This window comes from Nycticebus coucang, chromosome 2 (genome assembly GCF_027406575.1).
Source record: "Nycticebus coucang isolate mNycCou1 chromosome 2, mNycCou1.pri, whole genome shotgun sequence".
Classification (NCBI taxonomy): Eukaryota; Metazoa; Chordata; class Mammalia; order Primates; family Lorisidae; genus Nycticebus; species Nycticebus coucang.
Genome location: NC_069781.1, coordinates 13772255 through 13793663, shown reverse-complemented (window position 1 = coordinate 13793663; position 21409 = coordinate 13772255). Strand labels below are relative to the sequence as shown.

The following is a 21409-nucleotide window of genomic DNA, read 5'->3' as shown; positions in this document are numbered from 1 at the left end:
CTCAAGATAGGTGGGGAGGGACAGGGTTCTGGAGCTCTTTCTGCCTCCAGGGTGAAAGAAGGCTCTAGCCCACTGGAACCCTGAAATAGGAGCTCAGGGCCATTGTCCTGTCCCAGCCCAGGGACCCTGGGCAGCTGAGACTCCCACATCAGAATGTGGCATTAAGCTTAGCCTTTGAGTTGAAATCTGGGTCATCGCTTCTCAGCTCTGCCCACGAAGCCCCAAGTGACAATGAGCTGAGCCTGGCTTTGACAGTGACAGGAGAGTCAAGGAGAACTAGAGGTATCAGAGTCACAGAGGGTTGGATGAAGGCTGAGGATTCCTCTTAACATGCTCAGATTTGTGGGTTTCTATTTTTCTTCTACAAATCTGAGTTGCTGGTGCCCCAGCCCCATGCAGGGGTGACAGGGGCTGGGTTTGGCTATCAAAAGGGAGCCTAAGATCCTCCTGAGCCCAGATCCTACCAGGCCAGAAACAACTGAAGTTTGGAGTTGGGGGTGAAGACTCAGGAAAGAATACATGTGCATATTGCTAGAGAGGGTTCAGAGATGCCACGCCTGGTAGATCCTCCACCTGGGAGGAGCCCTGACTTCAAACCCCCAAATCACCTGTGTCTCGTGCAGACGAGCTCACACTTGAGGGTTACACTGACGCCTGTGCCTGTCCGGGTGGGGTGTGCAGGGCTGGGCTGCAGGAGGGACAGGAGAGCTGGCTCAGGAGGAGCCTTGTAGGATGTTTCTAGGGGAAGGTGGGTAGGACCTGGTCTGGGCAATCATTGGCCCAGCTGACCTCATTAGTGCAAAACCCAGTCAGGGTGCTGAGGAGGGGCCATGCCGGGCGGGACGGGTACCCAGGAGCTGGGTCGACGCTGAGGCCCGAACTGGCACCGTTCCCTCAGAGATGGGCAGTGGTGTGGAGACCAGGGGCATAGGGGGGTAGCAGAGAGGGGTCCCACCCTACCCACCAGCAGAACCTGGGCAGACCCAGCAGCAGGGGGCCTCGAGGCCACAGCTGTGGGCAGCACACATTTGTTCTTGGCTCACCCACCCTCAGGGCCTGGCTCACTCGAAGGTCTCCCATTGCTTCCTGAGCTGCTCCACAGAGCCTGGGGCCGGGGCCGGGGCAGGGGCCGGGGTTGGGCTCACGTCTTGCTTGGTTTTCTGTAGCAAATCTTCAAAGGGGTCTCTGGCCTGTTGAGGAGCAGAGGGCTGCAGTGCTGGCTCCAAGCCCTGGGGGGGTCTGGGAGGCAAGAGAGGGGGCTCTCCCGGCCTCAGGACCAGCCCCTGCTTGGCCTCAGCGGCCCTGGCACTTGAGCGGGCCAGGGGCAACGTTCGGATCCTTGAAGGAGCAACTGCTGGGGGCCCCAGTGGCTGCAGGGGGCTGGTGTGGGTGCCCATGGGCATCTGGCCAAAGAGGTTGGGCATGGAGAGGGCAGACAGGTTGGGCTGAGATCTGTGAGGGGCACAGAAGCCAGCACCAGACAGCAGGAGGCTGGGTGCAAAAGCTGGCCCCAGGGAAGCAGGAGGGGCCCCAAAGGGCCCAGCTGTTGTGGAAATCAGGGGCAGGGCAGGCGGCGCTGCTGGCATGGATGGGACAAAGGGGTTGAGTGGGTGCTGTGGGAATGGGACAGGGGTCCCTGCAGGGGGGAAGCTGTATTGGGGGGTGAATGGGGGGGCTACATTTCGGGCAGCAGGGCATGGCGGCAGGGTGCTGCCTGGCCAGGCTGTGCTAAGTGGGTCAAGGAGAGCGAGCAGGGCGTCACTGTTTGTGCCTGCAGCTGCTGGGGCCGGGCTGAGTGGCTGGAGCAGTTCAGTGGAGCCCTGGGGAGCAACATTGGGGAACAGGGCTGGGCTCACAGTGGCTTGCCTCTCTCGATCTGTCTGCAGCCGTTCTGAGAAGTTACCGAGTGTAGTGCCGGCAGCCTGGAGCTTGGCTGGGCGGACAACGGGCGGGGGAGGCACAATGCCCAGCTCTGGGGTCTTTCGGCCCTGGGGCCGGGGAATGGTGATGCTGCCTAGAGTCGGGGTGGGTGCCTCCTCCTTGTCACCAGGGTTCTGGATGCTGTTGCGGTTCTGAGGCCTTCGGGGCAGGGTTGTGGAGTTCCCGAGCAGGACCAAGGGCTTCTCAGGGGAGGCAGCTGCGGGCTTGCTGGGAATGGCCATGTCATCCTGGCCCAGGCTCCACAGCTTGTTGTACGGGTGGGTGAGCTTCAAGGCCATCATCATCCCACGGCTCCTCTCGCTCCCGCCCAAGTCCAGCCTCTGTTGGGGGAACGAGGGAAACAGTGACCACAGGCTGACCTGGGACGGTCAAGAAGGAAGAGTGTGCCCATTTCTATGGCCCTCTTATATGCCAGGCATGTGCTCCTAGGCACGTGGCTAATTAACTCCCAGGAAGTAGGAGAGTTGGGCACTCCTAGGTTACCAGCAGAGAACTCAGGTCTGTCTGGACTCCCAAGTCCAGGGTTTTCTGTGTGGCACAAAGGGATTAGAGACAAAGCCTTTGTCCTTTTACACCAGTGGTTGCCAAGTAGTTTTCAGAGAGTGAATCTATCTCCCTCGGGCTGCGTTGACTTTTCAGAGTGAGTGGTACCTTCTATCACTCGTGAGCCCAGAGGTTAGGTGAGGCCCAGGGCCTGGGGGGAAGCCAGGCTGGCTAGGGAGATAGGAGGAGGACCAGACTCGAGTCCTGGCTCTGCCACTTACATGCTACATGACCTGGGCAAGTCACTCCCCTTCTCTTGGCCTGAGCAGGGGGTGCTCATGAATTACTAGAATGGTGGGAGCTTTGTGAATCTCACAATGGCACCCTATGACTGCAAAGTCAGCAGCTTCCACTTGCAAGTGAAGGAACTGAGGTGCAGAGGGGACATGGTAGACTGGGACTCACAGTGGATATCAGCAGTCACACAGGAATAATCCAGAATGTGGAATTTTGATCTAAAAGCTCTTCTTAGGAGGCTTGGTGGAGATAGGAACAATCCTAGTTCTACCAGGGCTAAAGCCCTGCCTGCAGGCCCTGGGGCTCAGTGGCCTGGAGCACCGGCCCCCCTCTGACAACTGCACAGAGGGAAGTGGGAGACACCTTTCCACCAGGCTCCAGCATCTTCTCTAGTGATCATCACTAGGTTGCTGGGTGGGGTTTGCAGTCAGATTGACCCCAAGCATTGTCTGAGGTCCTTGGAAGAGTCATGGTTTCTCCTTTGGTCTCTTATGCCCTCACATGGTGACCTACCTCGGGTGCACCCTCCCTGCCATACCATACCTGATAGTCAAAGGTCCCTGGGGGCTCTCTCAGGTCTTTGGGAGCCCGAAGGTCCTCCAGGCTTTTGGCCTGGCCCAGTGGCTGAAGAGGGGGCTCCATGTCCAGGTTGCTGAAGACATCTTCCAGAAGGTCAATGCTGGCGGCCCTGTCAGGTGGAGCTGGGGCAGGGCCCAAAGGCTTCCGCGCTCGCTGCTCTGGACTCTCTGCCTCATCACCTTCTGCACTGTCTGACTCTTTGAGTGTCCGATAGGGCTGCGGCCTGGGAGGAGACAGAGCAGGCTCAATTCTCCCACCCAGGGCCTTCATGGAAGAATGTGGACTCTCTGGCCCCTCAGAATGTCCAGTCCTTCAGAGTGTGCCCAGGAACCTTCAGGGTAGGAGTGCCCTGGGTACCCATAAGGGCAGATGTCTAGGTGGCAGCAAGGGTGCAAGCTGGCCATTGTGACAGATGTAGGGCTGTGACATTGGGCAAGTTGCTTTGGCTCTCACTCACTCTGAGGGGACCTACTTTGATGCCTACAAACCACATGTCATTTTATAAAACTGGCTAAAGGGGTTGCAAGCCATTCAGATAGTGTAGGGGATAGAAGAAGGTGGCAGGCAGGCAGTTGTGCTCCAGCTCCCCAACTGGGAGCCAGAGCTGCTCAGGCGGTGGCAGTGATTACATGAGCAAATGTAGTCCCTGGCACACAGCAGACACGCAGGGGCTGGTTACAGCATCAACAACCCACCAGTGAGTGTGGCCATCACTTGGGCTCCGTGGCAGCTTCCTGTACATTCGTGCATCAAAACCTTGCAGCTGGCCCAGGTGTAGGTAGTCAAGGGTTCCGCGCGCCTTCCTTTCCCCCAGGGCACCCCTGCGTATGTTAGGTAGAGGCAGTGCCTGGGTAAACTATGACCTCTAGTGGAGCCGCCGCGGAACTGCACCTTGCGGCCACTTAAGCTCCGGGCGGGGCTGGGCATGGTGGCCCTGGGTCAGGCGGAGACGGCAGGCGGTGCTGGTAAGGTGGGGGAAGGCGCCACCTGCTGGCCAGGAGCAGGCCCGCACCGAAGGCCCGCTGAAGGAACTTGGGCAGGGACAGACTCCCACTAGCCCCAGGGACTCCTTCTGACTGCACAGTCTCCCCGAAACAATGCAAGCAGCCCATGAAGTAGGACTTACACTCTCACTTTACAGATGAGAGATAGAAGCTCGGAGAAGTTAACTCAATGCACCCGGAAGAGCCAGAAATGGAAGCTAAGCTTGAGGGACTTCAAAAGTCCCTCACTCACTCTGACCCAGGGATTAAAGACCCATTAACTTTGAACACAATGAGTGGGATAAAAGAAATTTAATCAGTGTTCTTAAACTTCATAAAAGAGTGTTCTTTTTAGCTCATTTTGTTTTGAGTTAGGATGGGCCAGCTCCTTTTTAAACACACACACAAATGCCTATACTGGCCTCTGAGGTCATGGGCTAAGTTAGGAAAATGAGCCTTAACTCATCAGTTAATTCAAAAAGAACCTCATGGGGCTGGGCCTTGGACTCAACCTGCTGGGATCTTCAGTGGTAGATGGGTGTTACCCAACCAGGGTGCCTTTTTCTGGGAGGTGATTTTAACATGTTGATGAGTATTTCTTATTCTAAGGGTTCTATTTTTATTCTAATTAGCAATAGAAAAATAGGGAATTCATTAAAAATATGATATCACAGGACAAGACTAATTTTTAAAACATTTAAAAGAAAAAGTCTGTCTAGGTGCAGTGGCTCATGCCTATAATCCCAGCACTTTGGGAGGCCAAGGTGGGAGGATTATTTGAAACCAGGAGTTCAAGACTAGCCTGGGCAACACAATGAGATCCTATCTCTATAAAAAAAAAAATTAAAAATTAGCTGGGCATGGTGGCATGTGCCTATAGTCCTAGCTATTTGGGAGGCTGAGGTGGGAAGATTGCTTGAGCCAGGGAGTTTGAGGTTCAGTGAGTTACAATTGCACCACTGCACTCCAGCCTGGGCAACAGACTGAGACCTTGTCTAAAGGAAAAGAACAAGTCTAAAGAGAAAGGTTCAATGCACACAAATAGTGGCATGTGACACTTGGGCAAGGCTGACTTAGCCACCACTTTCTAAGTGAGGACATCAGGAGGGATTGACTTGCCGGGGTCTGAGGTAACTGGTCACCAGAAAGAGCCAGGAGCTTCTGTGGGGGAAGTAGGAGGAGGCAGTGCAGTCCGGGATTTATAAAGTCCCCAGAGGAACCCAGGGCGGGGACCTGATCGGCTGGGGTTTAGGAATAGGAAGGGCATGACAGGGGCTGTGAAGGGAGGGAGGGAAAATCATTTCCTCTTCTGTAAGATGCTGAAACAATCACTCTGGGAAGGCTGCTGTGAGCACTGTGGGCGTTCAGCAAAGGGCAATTTCCCTTCTCTTAAGGTTCCCAGAAAAAACACACAACCTTGCTAACAAATACAAACAGACAAAAGCTGTCGCTCTGCTCGATCCCAGCTCTGAAGAGCCTGTGGGCGGAGGGGTAAGAACTGGCAAAGAAAGGAGGACTACGATGGCCGAACTTTGGGGGGCGGCTGGATTGTGGGGGGATATTTTTTTCTTTCATAAAATTGCTATTTGTAACTGGTATGAGGCTTAGGCTATAAATAATAATGATAAAAATTATCTGTAAAAAGTCAGGCAGATCAGAACATTTGGGTATGCTGGCATTAATATACACATTCTATATTAGTAAAGTATTTTTAACTTAAAATCTGACTTCTCATCTCCATGGCTTTCCAAGATGTGCTGAGATAAACAAGGCCTTACAGATCACCAGTTGCATTGATAATCAAGCCCATTTTCCCCTTACAAGGAAAAGGACCCCTGCTGACATCTCACCCTGTCACCCCACTCCATCGGCACAGCCCCCATAAAGCTGGCAGAATCATGCCCTGAGAGGAAGCACATGGAGGTGGCATCCAACCCAGCATGGTGGCACTGGGGCACCAGCAGGCAGCAGCTCCAGACACCCCTCCCCCCATGCAAGGGCAAGCAGCACCCCTCCCCCCTCACATGGCCCAGGAGAGTCACCAAGCTGAGCTCAGGGAAATGGAAGAAGGAAGGAGAGACCATTCAAAGGGAGCAGAGAAGAAAAAGCTCTCGGTGAAGCCAGAGCTCGGGCCCTCTTCCCGCTGGCATTCATCATCAGAAGAGTCTTCGGAGAGGAAGACAGCATAGTGTCTCAAAGGCTTTACCAGGCTGGGGCAGAGGAAGACAAAAGAGAAAAGAAAAGGCAGTTAGGGGGTGCCCTCGGAACCCCACATGCAGGTGGCCCAGCTGGGGGCTCCTGGGAAAAGGCCAGAGAGCCCCAAGGTGAGAAAGCTGGTCCTAGACGAAAAGAAACTGGATTTGTCCTGTGCGTCAAGAGCCTTAAACTCATGGTCTGCCATCTATGACCTAGTCATTCCTCTTCCATTTGGATAACTCTAAATGTAGCAAAGATGCCCAAAGATGTTCAGGCTTATAATATTAAAATACAAGACAACCTAAATTTTCAGCAAGAGAAACCTACACAGAGGGTGAATGGTGTCTTCCCATGAAACATAACGTTTATAAGGAATCAAGTCACAGAAGCGGAATTACACCGCATTTTCTCTCCTCTACATACTTGAGGAAAAATGCATAGAAAAAAAGACTGGAAAAGCTAAGTGTCAGTAATAGGTGGTAGGATCACAGGTGATTTCTGTGTCTTATACATTTCCTACAATGAGCGTATCTACTTCAGAAACTGGGAAAAAAGAAAAAAGTTAAAGAAAAAAGTGAGCCATGTGGAAGGGGACTCGTGAGAAGGCCCTTTTCTGATTAGCGGCTGCTCTCTGGAGTTTCCCTCAGATGCCTCTTCAGACAGTCTTTTTCATCTGTGATGTGCAAATTAAATATTCATTGTTATAAAAAATGCATCTCCCTTGTCAGCCACCTGTGAGCTCTACCTCCATAAACACAAACACATATACAGGTCAAAGAAACTTCACGTCGGGCTTCTATGAATTATATACTGACCAGGGCCCTGGACAGAGGACTGGACTGGCAGACCTGGGTTCAAATCCTGCCTCCGGTGCCAGGGAGCGGATGCCACATGCCCCTGCTCCATTCATGGGCTGGGCTCGCTCTGAGACAACAGTGACTTTGGGGAGAGGGACAGGTAGGAGACACTAGGTGCCTGAGTGGGGCTCCCCTCTCTCCTCACCCCCCACAGCCAAAGCAGTCTCCTGTCTTCACTTCATGGACAGAATTCCTTTAAGGTTTTATTTCAGGAAAGGGCATGAGAATCACAGCTAGTAGGTAAAGGAGGGACAATAGCTGCCCCCATGCTTGGGCGAGTGGGTTGTGACTGGACTTTGCTACAACCTACTGTTGTACCCAGAGCTGACTTCCTACACTCTCACACCAGAACTTTGATTTCCTGACATTGTCCCTGGGGGCTGACCAGAAGAGAAGCCACTAGCTGAGTGAGGGTCACACCCTGGGAGGAGGCGGGTCACAGAACTTGGCTCTTCTCAGCTTTCAGGCTACCTAGCAGGCTGGCAGGGGCAAGCACACCTCAGCCCTGCTGGATTAGGCAGGTTATCGGCCTGGTGGGTATTTTCCTCAGGGCTTAGCAGAGATGGGCTAAGGAAGATCTGACCTTGGGAATGTGCCCTAGCCAGCTAGGGGCCAGGCTGTCACCCCTGCCACTTCCACAGCAAACAAGGCAGATCAAGAACCCCTCCCATCCACACACAGCCACCAGAGTCTGTTCTGGATTAGAAACCCAACCTTGTCACTCTCCTGCTTAGAACCTGCACTTCTGCCATCCCGAATCACAATTTTGCTGCAATTGATTATATGGTGAGTAAATAGTCCGTTGAGTAAACTGTTAGGAATAATAATGCCAGATGTTTGCAGAATGGCTTGTCTGTTTAACAGCTGGGGGGCCTGCTCTTGCTCACCAGCACAGGCCTGAGGTGAGGGGTGGCGGGTGGGCAGCCCCAGGGCTGTGAGTGGCCTTGCCAAGTCTGAGCTCTGAGCAGGGCAGACGCCACGCTGCATGTGAGCTCTGCTCACCTCTATGGCCTCCTCCCCCCTGCATGTCAGCCATGCTGCGTCTGAGTAACGCTTGTCTCTGAGCATAGAGGCCCTTAACACTCCACCTGCCTCTTTTGCTTGGTGCACTGGCTGCTTTTCAGTCTTGAAGACGCAGCTCAAATGGCACTTGTAGGAAGCGCCTGGGAGCTCCCAGCTGGAGTTTTCTCCCCAGATGGAGACAGCTCTCTCTGGCTGTGTCTTAGTGCTTCAGAGATATCATTTAACCTCTTGCAATTCTATTCTAAGTTGAGCTGCCCAAGGGCTTATTTGGTTTCTCCCACCTGCGGGGGTGGTGGGTGACCAGCAATTGAATGAATGAAAGCCAGCATGGGGGGGGGGTCCCCATTCCCACCCACCTTCCCAGAGCCCTGCCTCATCACTGTGGCTGCCATATAAAAGTGTCCCCTCTCTGGGGAGATGCTGAGACATAAAGAATACCATGAAGGTATCAGGAATACAGGGGCAGGCAGAAACCTCAGGAAAGTGTTTAAAATGATATCCGCAAGCAGGCATTGTGCCAAGGCCTTACACATCTCATTTGTACCCCTCCCCCCACAAGAGCCTAGCAGGAAGGTGTCACTGTGCTGATTCTGTGGAGAATGAGTCCATCTGTCCATCTGTGCACCAACCAAGAGCCTTTCTGCCTGCTCTCTGGGAGCAGACGTAGGCAAAGCTGAGTCCTGGGGAATCACAGAGGAAGAAGAAAGAAATGACCAAGTGACCTAGCCAGGAAGTGGCAAGCAGGGATCCCAGTCCAGGCTGTCCATCCCCAGGACCTTCACTTTGTGTCAGAGGGACTGATGCACACACACCAGGGGACACTAGCCCTAGCTTGGGTCAAATAGTGAGACTCTCCAGTGGCTCTCACATCCATCTCGAACGCCTCTCCCACACCCATCCACACATGGGCCCCTCCTCCGGCTTTGACCAGAAAGCACAGATCACAGCTTGGCACGTTAGTGGAATGCCACTAAACCTGCCAGGAATTTCTGGATTCACATAAGAGCAAAGAGTCTTTATGCTGGACTGGACCTTGGCTTCATTAAATCAGGCTGCTGCAGTTCAGGTCGTTGTCAAAATCCAGGGCCTCCCAGGCTGGTGTGATTGTAAGGGGACCGGGGCAGTGGGGGGTGGTGTGGTGTGTTGGTTTCTAGCTTACAAACCACTTTACTTCTCCAGTCAGGTCTTGTGGCTGGGCCAGACTGGTTGGGCAGCAGCTTCCACAGAGGCCTAGGTCGTCTCCTGAAAATATACCTGTTTCTCAAGAGTGGCAAGGCACCTAGGTGAAAAGTCTGCCATGCGATGTGGTCAGAACAGAGCTTTGACAGGTCCAGGCCACGTGGATGGTGATGATAGGTACTAGCAGTACCTGCAGGCCTTGGCTTAAATGCTGTCCGTACACCTTCTCTTGAATTCCTAATTCCATCTCCACTTTGCAGACACTGAAGCCGAGGCTTAGAGAGGGGGAGTCACTTGCCCAGGGTCACACAGCAGTTAAAGGTAGAGATGGGAACCGAATCTAAATTTGCCTGACTCTAAACCACTACAGGATTCTGCCTCTTCAGTCTCCTGGACCTGAAACAATGAAATAAAAGGTAGGGTGTTTCCTCTTTTACTTTTAATGAAAAATGAGATTTCGAAATAAAACTTATTTAAATTCAGCTGCTCGTGTTCTCCCATGAAACATATAGTCAGATATTTGTCAGAGATAAAGGATGAACCATCGAAAACATCCAGGCTTAAATGTTTTATTAGCTTAAGGCAGAATATGAAAAAAAAATGTACCTTTTCCCTCATTAACCCAATTCAGCTACTACCCTGCAGTCTGCCACCCACCACTTGCCTGGATTTTATTACACACAAAGAGCTGTCTGTGAAAAGGCAGGTCGTGGCAAACTTGGCTACCCAGCGAGGGCTGCCGGAGTCTTGGTGAGAAAGAAAGGCTGGCCGTCCATCACCACTCAGACCCACCGTCCCCCACGGCTGCTCCTGCCTCTGCCCACCTCGTCTCCACGGAGTTCCCATGCAGATGACTTCCCGAACCCTTTCTAATGTTTGGTTTAACGTGTCGCCGGTTAGCGTGCGTGTGTGACAGTGGTGACAAGCGAGGCTGTTCCTTTTTAAATACCATGTCAGAGACACGGCGTCAGGAAGCGGGGACGTGCTCCGTGCTCTCCGTCGTGCCAGGATCGCACCAGCTTATTTTTTAATGAGGAAGATCTGCATCTTGAGTTTTTTTCATGTGTCACATTGCGTGGACAAATCAGCAGCACGTCACGCTGGCCCAAAATGAAATGCTGACAAATGTAGATATTTCAAATTTAATTGACATTTAAATGTACTTGAGATAAAGATGGGAAAAAATCAGCAAGGACTTGGTCTCCGGAGGTAATGAAGGGGAGCTGGTGATCATTTTTTAAAGGATCATTTCACTCCAGCACAAAGGATCTTCAGTTTGTAACGTCCGGGCTGTTCTGTGTCCTCCCCGCCCCCCATCATGGGGCTCCATGAGAAGGGGCTGATGAGCAGGGACAGACCGAGGATGAGGCCAGCTCTTGCCAGCCTGTCCAGCCGTTCACCCTGCTCTCCTTCCTGTCCAGGCTACCTTGGAACAGTCACTTCACCTCCCTGAATCTCATTTTCTTTTCTTTTCGTTCTTTTTTTTTTTTTGCAGTTTTTGGCCAGGGCTGGGTTTGAACCCGTCACCTCTGGCATATGGGACCAGCGCCCTACTCTGTTGAGCCACAGGTGCTGCCCTGAATCTCATTTTCTTATCTGTAAAATGGAGTTTTTACAGCCCTCCTAAGAGTCTTATCATGACAGTTAAATGAAATCATTGTAGAGGGCTTTACATAGGGCCTAGCATAAGTGAATATTTAATTACTATCCACATGCCATTCACCTGCCATTTCTATCCTGCACAGGGTCTGCCTTAGGTGCCAAGGATGAATAAGGTGGCCCCCGCCTTCCCTCTCCAGTCAGGGTTAGCGTTCTCAGCTGGGCACATCTTAGCACATCCGAATTGTCTGCGGAGTCCCAGGAGATTCCAGCTGCTTTCCTCCACGACCAGGACATAGGGCTTGTGCTCTAGACCGTACTCTTGACATGTGCAGAGATAAAAAAAAAATAAATAAATGGGTCTGACCATGACTGAAGGGTCTCCAGAACAAACTGTAGTACCCAGGAGGCGGCCGTGCACTGGGACAGCTGCTTGTCCCCCCTGAGTGACCCGGGGTAGGGGTCAGGGCTGCTCTCAGGGAGGACTGGAGCCAGATACAGGGACCTGCAGTACTCAGCAGTAGGTGAATCTCTACATAAAAACAACGAGAATTGTCGTTGTGATGAATCAGCATCAGCAAGGGCAGTGTGTCCCACCTGTCAGGTGAACTGGTCTAGGGCATCAGTGAGTGAGACCCAGTCCTCCCCACCCCTTGATCTGCCAGAGGACACTGATGGCAACATACTTAGGGGCTCCTGGGTGGGGCTTCACCGGAGGTGATGCCAGAGCTGGGGTTTTAATTTTGAGTACAGCAGAGGCTGCACAACAGCCTAGAGGTGTCTCTGAGAGGAGTGGGGACAGGGGATGTGACACTGGGGCAGGGAGTTCAAGAGGAGAGGCTAGAGGGGTTGGCCAGGACCAAGTGGAGGTGGAGGGACTGAAGGGGACGTGTGGGCTGGGGGTGATGTGAGGCCGCACGGTCGCAGGTGCAGTGAGAAGCAGGAAGCTGTACTGACCAGACTGCCCCATCTCTCTTGAATGGCTTGTGCTCTTTGACTTTTTGGCCTTCATTCAAGTGTCTATTCAACTGTTTCACATGTCCGTTTGCTGCCACCCCAGCATTCCCCAGAAGTCCTTCCAAGGCCACCACGTAGATGCTCAGACACGCAGACAGGCCTAAGCATGAGGGCTTCTTTCCCCAGCTCGCTCCTCAGGCTGTGTGGTGATGGGGACACCTTGGGGCATTTTCACCTACTGGGAAAAGCCACTGTGCAGATCATACACAACTGTCCCACCCCCTGAGGACAGCCTCTGTCTGCTGAGAGCCTAAGTCCCCACAAACCAAGTTCTGGGGCTCACAGCAGCAGAGGGGCAAGAAAGTGGGGAATGTGGGACCTTGCAGCCCCACTGGGTGGACATCCAGGACCCAGAGCAAGTTCTCCACCTGCTAGAGCTTGGCTCCCCCATGGCTGAATGGGGCTGACAATGCCCTGGCTGTGGAGATTTCTGAGGGGAGCAGGGAGGTTAACCAAGATGACACGTGTGAAATTGCTGGGCATGCCACAGGCATTTGGGAAATGGTGACGCGATCTGGAAGAAGCAGGGGTTTCTGTTGGATAAAGACATACTCTTTCAGAGGAGACTGGAGTTAGTAATGTCCTGAGCATAGGGCCCCTTCTCCTCCCAAAGCAGACTAAAGGCTTGGTTTTTCAGCTGGAATTAACTCCCTTATGGTGATAGTTCCTGAGAAAAGTCCTTTCCTCTGAGTAGATGGGCAGAGTGGCTACAGACAAATGGGTCCTATGTTGCCCTGTGCTGCTTGCTGCTGTGTGTGTGCAAGAGAGATGGAGAGAGAGGTGTTAGGAGCCCCTTGCCCTGCTAATTGGCTCTGTGACCTTATGCTCAGGTGTTTGTGCTCCTGGCTGCCCAGGGACCGGGGCCTGGTGGCCTGCCAAGGGGTAGAGCTGACAGCTGTCCCCATCCTCAGGGGTGCAGGGCCCAGGTGGCATTTTGGAGACTTGCTTCTGGGGCTGATGCAATTCCTGGCTGTCAGACGGACAGGGCAGGGCAGGTGCTGCCAGCTTCCTATTCACGTGCACAGTAGGTTCTTTGCCGTTTGTGCTTGTTAACTGACACCCCTTCCCCAGCTCCAGAGGCTGGGCTGTAAGCTGTGCCCTGCCTTCACTGGTTCCTTTGTCCATCATTCAGTGAACATCTCTGGGCAGAGATCTGGGCTGGCTCTGGTTTGGGACTTGAGCGTGAAAGCTGAAGGGCACATCGCGTTAGCCCAGGAGGAGCTCACAGACTGCTGGTGGGTGTGTGCGTATGCTTGTGGAGCAAAGGTACACAGCAGGGCACTGTCACATCAGGGGAGGCCCAGGGGACTGTGGCATAGGAAGGAGGAATGGGTGGCTCATGAGGTGCTATGCCCAGGGCGTCAAGGCCAGGGCAGCCACTACAGGACATGAGGTAGGAGGGGAGCCGTGCACCCTGCTCACTGAGGATGCGACTGCATCCCCCGTGAGCCCTTCCTGGACCATGTTCCTGGGGGTGTGAACAGGCGTTATGTTAAGGAAAGGAGACAAGGAGTCTTAGGTCGTGTAGCGGGTGGGCCAGGATGCTGACCCAGGCCTGTTGGATGCCAAAACCCTGCCTATGTACCAGGCCACCATCCAAATTATGGGCCTGCACGTCCCGGGCAGCTCTGGGGCTGTGAGGAGGGAAAAAGCTTTATTCCGTTGTGATCCATAGCCAGGAGCAGGGGCTGCTGAGGCCATGCTGGGCCCAGATGCTGAGGAGGGTGAGGGATGCTGAACATGCAAAAGCAGCACGTCATCTTCTGCCAGAGCACGTGTGCAAACGGCCCAGACAGAGACTATTGCAAAGTGTTTCCAGACCTAGGCTTTGGGCAGGGTGCTCACTAAATGCTTCTGGCAGCTTCCTCTGATCTTCTTTTAATCTTCTGGGGCCTTGGTGCTGGGGTCACGCAGTACAGTTCAGGGGATCAGACACTGCAGTTCCTGAACAGCACGGCTGGCCACTGGTATTCACATTGTTTCCCAGTTCTGTCTCCAGCCTCCAGAACACTTCCTTGTCCAGAAAGATTTCTAATGCCAGCCACACGTTCCTCTGGGTGCCCCAGACTCAAATTTCTGGGGCGTGCAGTTCTGGCAGGAGTATAAGGCGGAACCATTCTTTTAGAAATATGGAGCAGAAATCTTACTGGTTAAGGGTATAATGCTTTTGACATTATAGAGACATGTTTGATGCTCAGCTCTGCTCCTAACTAGCTGTGTGACCAAGGGCAGTGACAAGCTCTGGGAGTCTCAGTTATTTCCATAAAATAGAGCTCATAATAGCTACCATCACATATTTCTTGTGAGGACTAAATGAAATGGTGTACGTAAAGAGCTTAGCACGTAGCTCTCAGTTAATGGTAGCTGTTAATAATTCTGTTTCTTATAATGATATGAAATGAACTAAAGCTGGGAGAACAAGGATATTTATGGCATTTTGCATATTAAAGAGAACCTCGGAAAAATCTAAGGCTCTAATATGAGGGGCATGGTTAGGTAGTCCACAAACACACACAACAAGATCGTCTGTACTCGCAGAACAATAGGGTCTATGGAGTCACATGGAACAGTCTGGACAAGGAACTGCAAACATATACAGGAAAAGGATCAGACAGAATCTATAGAAATGCTAAGAAGCAGTTGAATTATAGTGGACTTCAGAATGAGCCTCTTTTCCCTAACTTCCACATTGGCTATGAGGGCATTGGGATACTTTTATAAACAAATAATTGAAAAGAGGAGAGCAGATTTTGCATGGATCTGGCCAAAGAGGCAAGCAGGGCAACAGCTCCGTGGCCCTGGAGGCTGAATCTGGACCACTCTTACTTAGGACTCGGAGACTTCAAATAACCAGGATGCATCCAGACCCTCATGCACCTAGATGGCTCCTGCCTTGCCTGTTAGGAGACAGGGTGTGCAGTCAAAAGAGCTCTGCTCTGCAGTTGGTCAGGAAAGGGCTGCTCTCAGATCTACCCCAATTGCAAGCCTCTTTTTTTTTTTTTTTTTTGAGATAGAGCCTCAACCTGTCGCCCTCAGTAGAGTGTTGTGGCATCACAGCTCACAGCAATCTCCAACTCCCGGGCTTAAGCGATTCTCTTGCCTCAGCCTCCCAAGTAGCTAGGACTATAGCCGCCTGCCACAATGCCCAGCTATTTTTTGGTTGTAGTCGTCATTGTTGTTTGGCAGGCCTGGGCAGGATTCTAACCTGCCGGCTCTGGTATATGTGGCTGTCGCCTTAGCTGCTTGAGCTACAGGCGTTGAGCCCAACTGCAAGCCTCTTAACCACTGAAACTGAGAAGACAGCCCTACATCTGGGTTGTAAGATTAAATAGGTGGTAGAGGCATAACACTATCTCCCCCATACTCTCAGCAACTCTGTGAGGTCTGCTATCCCTGGACCCTACTGCCACTTCCCAGTAGGGAATGAATGACGGCTGCCTGGCAGGGAAAAGCCCCTGAGGTCACTCCTGTTTTGGCCCCAGTGGACACAGTATGCAGGCCTGAGGGGGCCGGGCAAAGCTGATCGCAGCACTGCCTTTCAGAGCTGCTATTGGCACTTGCTGCCATTCAAGTTAGATGGGGCCTTCCCTGGTCAGCCAAAAGGAAAGTGACTTGGGGCCTGGCTGCTGTGCACATTCTGGCTTGCCTTGAATAGGTGGGAGCTGTGATCCTCACTGTGCCCACTGTAGCAGCCACTGTCCTCATAATTAGGTTCTTAACAAAAGCTTGGATGGTAGAGAAGAAATGACAGGCCTCTGTCATCAGACAGCCAACCCAACCATTTTCTGGCTCTAAGACCTTACAAGTCACTGAAAGTCTCTCTTTGAGTCTTAGTTTCTACATCCAACTCTAGCCTCCAAGGAACCAGAGAGGAAGGGTAGTGTGTTGGGCAAGTCATCTTAGGATACGGAGATCCTATCTGTCTGAGCAAAACTAGACTAAAAATGGATGCCCTGGGCCCCATCCCAAGGAGAACAGCAGAGTATAACAGAAAGAAGGAAATCAAGCAGAATTCTGAATCCTGGTCCTGCCACTTTCTAACCGGATGACCTTGGGTATGTCAGTCAGATATATTTTCTGAGCCTGAGTTCCCACTCAGGGACTGTGGGGGAGAAACACGTTGGCCTCAACATCAGAGGTGCCCCATTGCACTTCCCGTTGACTGGCCTCTAACCCCCAGCCTCCTACCTATAACACTACCCTAAGGAGGCTCATGGGCATTCCATCAGCTTTGCTCTGAGTAATGATGGAAGTAGCTAATATTATACTTCTTGAATTTAAATATTAACCGAATACTAACCAATTAGTGTTAACTGAAAAACAGAGGTAATGTTTCCCCCTGTTTCCCAACCTTTCTGAAGAGTTCTTCCAATTGCCGACAGATGGTTTTGAGGAGCTGGGAAATCTATCCTTGATTCAGGAAGAGAATTTGACATAGGAAAATTTCATTCTGGAACAATGCAAGTAATCAAAGAGTCAGTATGGAAACTCGCTTGTAAGGCCTCCTTTAAAAAGTCCTGTAGCACAGTGGTTACGGTGTTGGCTACATACATGAGGCTGGTGGGTTCGAACTGGTGCGGGCCAGCTAAACAATAATGACAACTATAACAAAAAAAACTGCCGGGCACTGTGGCAGGTGCCTGTAGTCCCAGCTACTTGGGAGGCTGAGGCAAGAGAGTCACTTAAACCCAAGAGTTTGGGTTGCTGTGAGCTGTGATGACACAGCACTCTACCAAGGGTGACATAGTAAGACTCTGTCTCAAAACAAAACAAAACCAAAAGTCCCTTGTAGCTTGCACCTAGTTAAGTTTTCAAAGATTTATCTGCAGAATGAATGGATGTGCGAATGGACAGATGGAGCAATGGACGGACAGAAATCAGCTGGAAAGGAAGAAATGAACTTCAATGGTGGACTGGCCAGAGCTGATGGCCAAGACTTTTGGGCCTTGATGAATCCCAGCGTGCTTGGCTGCTGCAGAAGACAAACTTAATCAGCTCCATCTTGCTATCCACAAAGTTAGTTATTATGTGCTATTGGCAGTGAGAGTTGGGGCAAGAAGTCAGGAGGACTGAATCTCTCCCCTTAACTTCAAAGATCCAGCATCCCTTTCTGCTGCCTAAATCCTCTAAGCTTCCGAAGTATTTTGATATTCCCAGCGGAGACGAAGATCTGTGATTCAAGAAAACCCAAGCCAGATTAAAGGGCCAGGCGCTGAGTCTGTGTGCCCACCACAGAGCCACCTCCAGCACAGGCCCGTTAGGATCCGGCTCCTGCCTGCCGGCTTGTCTTCTCGCGTCTCACAACACAATGACGACAGATTGGTGGAGCCTGTTTCCTCCCCACCCCCCCAGAACAATATTTTATGAGGAGTCTGTTTTATTAAAATATTTTCCGCTGGATGCTTCCTGTGTTTCAAGAAGTTGGTTTTGCCAGCTGGAGCTGATGACAGTTGAGAAAAACACATCCAAGAGCTGTTGTGACATGGCATTTGGAAGTGGAGGAGCACAGTGGGGGGGTGGGGAGGAGGCATGAGAAGGGATGCAGGAAAACACCCAGCTTGCACCAGAAATGCCGCTGGCATTACGGGAGAAAAGGCTCCCTCCTCCCCGTTAAAAAATTGTGGAGAAAAAAAAACCCCTTGGAATGATGTCCTGAACGTACCCCTCTCTCTCCTCAGGGGCCTGAGCTGCTGTGATGCATGGTCACAGCAAACCTGTCATTTGTTTTTTATCACTGTTAGTCTGCCAACCCACCAAACTAGGCTCCGTGCTCCCCCTGGTTCATTTCAACCCCAAATATTTCCCAAATAGAAGTCTAAAACAGGACATGTTGCAAAAGCAAAACAAAACAATAAACAAACCAACTAAAGAAAAAAAAATTCTAAAAGTGATTCTTGATACAATTTAGGTAAAAACCAAGAAAATGGGATACTGGTTCTTTGACACAATGGACAGTCACCCACATCACTGGAAGTCCAATCTTTAATTAAAAATTTGGTCATAAAATGGATAATTAGCCTTACTGTAGAAAGTGGAATATTGTTCATCTGAGGTGTTTGTGTGCAGTACAAGGGTATTCTGAGTTCATGTCTCAATATCTACAATAACATTATATCCCAGTAGAGTGTCTAAAAGGTTTAGCTTAATTTTAAAGAGGTAATTTTAAAGAAATGCAATTAATTTCATCCCCCTCCAGAGAAATCTTTAGGGTTGAGGCATTGAGGCCATGCACACTCTCTCCACAAGGGGGCAATCATCATCCACGCCAGCGGTGGCCAGGGACAGCCCTCTGTGTTCCCTCCAGCCTATTGTGCAGCACAAAAGTTAAAGCTACACCCAACTTTAGGAGTCCTCTCCTCCAAATTCCTCATAACTAAGTATCTACACGCACACACACACATAGAGTCCAGTGCTTTCTGGGCAAAGTCAGGGCTGTCGGGTAGGCTGGTACCATAAAGGCACAGTGGCTCAAGCAGCGCCTGTGCTGTAGAGCACAGAGCCCTGGGACAGCTGCAGTGTAGGCCACAACCGGGTGAGGCCACCACTGGGTGAGGACACAGCTTCATGTTTCAGAACTGTTTTTTCCTTTTGGCTCCAATTCTTGCTAGGACCTGTCACCTCCCTTAACTTCTTTCCCTGAGAAAGCTTCTGAAAGCAAGCCAGATGTGAGGGGTTTCCCTGGCCACAAAAAGGACTTCAGGGCCAATTTTTCCGATTTCCCCAATGACTTTAGGCCAAGAAGAACTCATGCACTTTTTTGAGCTTCGCAGGAAGCCAGCGTGTAGCTGCTGAGTTGTCTGGGCAGAGACCAAGGGCCATGTGCTTTGGGGACCAAGGGAAGCAATGCTGCCTTCTCCAGCTGGCTCTGGATCACCACTGTCGGCGGCTTTCAGCCTCAGCCCATGCAGGTGGCTCCAGCTCTGGCCACCATGTGTCTGTCTGCCTGGCACATTCACCTCCTCACCTACTGGGCACAAGTGATGCTAAGCTGGTCCTCTGGGAGGTACTAGGCACAAGCCCCAGGGCCTGTCCCTCAGGGGCTCTAAGGCTGGGGGAGGCAGAAAAGAAAAATCTTAGTAACATCAAAGCTATGGCACAGGTTGACAAAGAGTCTTGGTGGGGGTGGCGCAGTGGCTAAGGATGGTCTTGTATATAAATTGAGCCACACAGACCTTGGGCTAGGAAGGTGGTGGCCCCCTATTAAACTGGACTTTTTGACCAGACTCCTAAACCTCATCTGCTGACTTGACATCTTCAGCATAAGAGGCCTGGGACCTTCTTCTGAACGTATCTGAGTTGCCTCTGGGCCTTGCTACAAAACCTAGCCCAGGTGCCCAGCTCCCTGCCTTCTGGGGCCTCCCGCTGGTATGACAACTGAAACTAGTAAAGGATCAAGCCCTGTTCCCCGAAACACCTGCTTGATGCTCCAGGGAAACCTCTCGAAGCCAGGGCTGCACACACGGCCCAGCTGGGTTCTTGCAGACAGACAGCAGAGGAGCAATGGGGTACTCACTGCTCAGGGCTTGGCACAGACGTCCTCCGGCCTTCCAATGTGATGTTGCTCTTTGGTCTCTTAACAACATGTGGACGGGGTGGGCGCACCTAGACGAAGCAGAGGGAGAAAGCATGAGGAAGGAGTGAGTTGGAAAAGCCATACAAGGACATTCTGAAGATGTGGATGAGCGGCCATAAAAGAAACGCTCAGGAATTTTCAATGGAAAGTCATGGAAACATCACCATTTAATGTGCAGCAGATAGATACGCTAATTGGAACTCTGTGGCCAGTGCCAATCGGAAAGGTCCTCTGAAGGGCTTGGTTCCCTCATCTGCAGGCGGGCGTGGGGGGTGGGGGAGGCCTCTTTGCAGGTCCAATGAGGTGATGTGTACACAGGACCCGGAACAAAGAGGATCTTGTTAATGACAGATTGCCTTTTGCTTTTCTCTGGAACAGTTTTGTAGAACAAAAAGGTTTCACTTTGACTTACTTTTGGGGTATAATACTTAGTTTTTATAACTGAATTATAGATGCTTATTCTCTTCTCTAAATAAGAGAGGGATTTGAGAGTGCCAAGAGGGACCTTCTTTTTGCTTCCCAGGGTGTCCTTGTGTGCTGGACCTCCCAGCAGGCCCTGTCTGGATGCTGAAACCTATATTCACCATGCAGACCGGGCTCCAGGGTCAGCGGTGGGCAAGTTAGGAAGTATATAGCTTCCTAGTCTCACAGCTGCTGTTTACAGTGACAGGATAGTTTTTTCTGCCACACCACCTCTGAAAGCCAAGACCAGGGCTCCCAGAAAAAGACACCCCTTCCTCCACTGGAGCCCCCAATGGGTGTTAGGCTGAGAATTTCTAGGTGCCCTTGGAAGGATACTCATTTGGTCCCATAAACATCACACGCCTTTAAATGTGGCACAGTCATCTCTGAACATTTCCAATGCCTGAGAGGCACAGGCTGAGAGCCGACCTAAGCTAAGAAAGTCTATCTCTGAATTTCATTGCCAATAAAAACGACCGAGCATCCTGGTACAGGCTCTGAACATTTCTCTGCAGATGAGATGCCCCAATTGCTGAGTTTTGAGGACAAGATGGGGAAGGAGAGCAGCACACACTCCATTTCCTGCCTGCCCTTTCACCTCCGAACATCTCCGCTCCCGCCCTCGGGGATTTGTGGGCGACACTGCACAATGGCTTAGGAACCCAGATTACAGAAGCTGGCTGCATAAAAGACAAATCTTTATAGAGTCTCATCACACCCTCAGGTCTGTGCATGTCTGATGTAACCGAAGTTTTCCTGTGGAGTGGCCAGTCTGATCTCAGCCTTGTTTGGCAAAGCAGAGATGTGGTAAAAGTCAAACGCATTCCACCAAACTTGCTGTCTCCTTCTATGGGTTTATTGGGAAGATTCAGCAACCAGATGTAGGGAAAGCCCCAGCGCAGGGCTGGTCCATAGTGAGCTCAAAGCTCATCCTGCTTCTCTGTGCCCTGGATGTTCCCTTCTTATCAACAACAAAAGGAAGATGAGGGGACACAACGTCTGAATTAGAAGATCAGTGTTATGATTCTCTGCACAGTGAGTGGGCGCTTGGCAAGATTTTTAGAATCAAATGGACACTACAGCTTGGACTCTCAGAAGTATATAATGATGTCACTATTATTATCAGTTATTAGAACTGTGCTTGCCACACAATAAACGAATGAATGGATGTATCTGCCGTTCATTTCCACTCTGTTTTCACCAGCCATGGACAGATTGCT

At 51.4% G+C, this 21409-nt stretch overlaps 1 protein-coding gene across 9 annotated transcripts in view; it reads right to left on the bottom strand.

The window, feature by feature from the left end:
• Nucleotides 1–76: 76 nt before the first annotated feature.
• DENND1A (DENN domain containing 1A) overlaps nucleotides 77–21409 on the bottom strand; it is a 536096-nt gene continuing 514763 nt past the window's right edge. For 7 of the 9 annotated variants that reach the window (XM_053562936.1, XM_053562903.1, XM_053562912.1 and 4 more), the window contains 4 exons: nucleotides 19668–19756; nucleotides 6365–6493; nucleotides 3265–3523; nucleotides 77–2261 (listed from right to left, as the gene is read on the bottom strand). In XM_053562936.1, coding sequence (XP_053418911.1) covers nucleotides 1062–2261; nucleotides 3265–3523; nucleotides 6365–6493; nucleotides 19668–19756 — 1677 coding nt within the window. In that variant the 3' untranslated portion in view covers nucleotides 77–1061. The remainder of the gene's footprint in view (nucleotides 2262–3264; nucleotides 3524–6364; nucleotides 6494–19667; nucleotides 19757–21409) is intronic. The other 2 variants (XM_053562946.1, XM_053562931.1) reach the window with 1 other exon arrangement.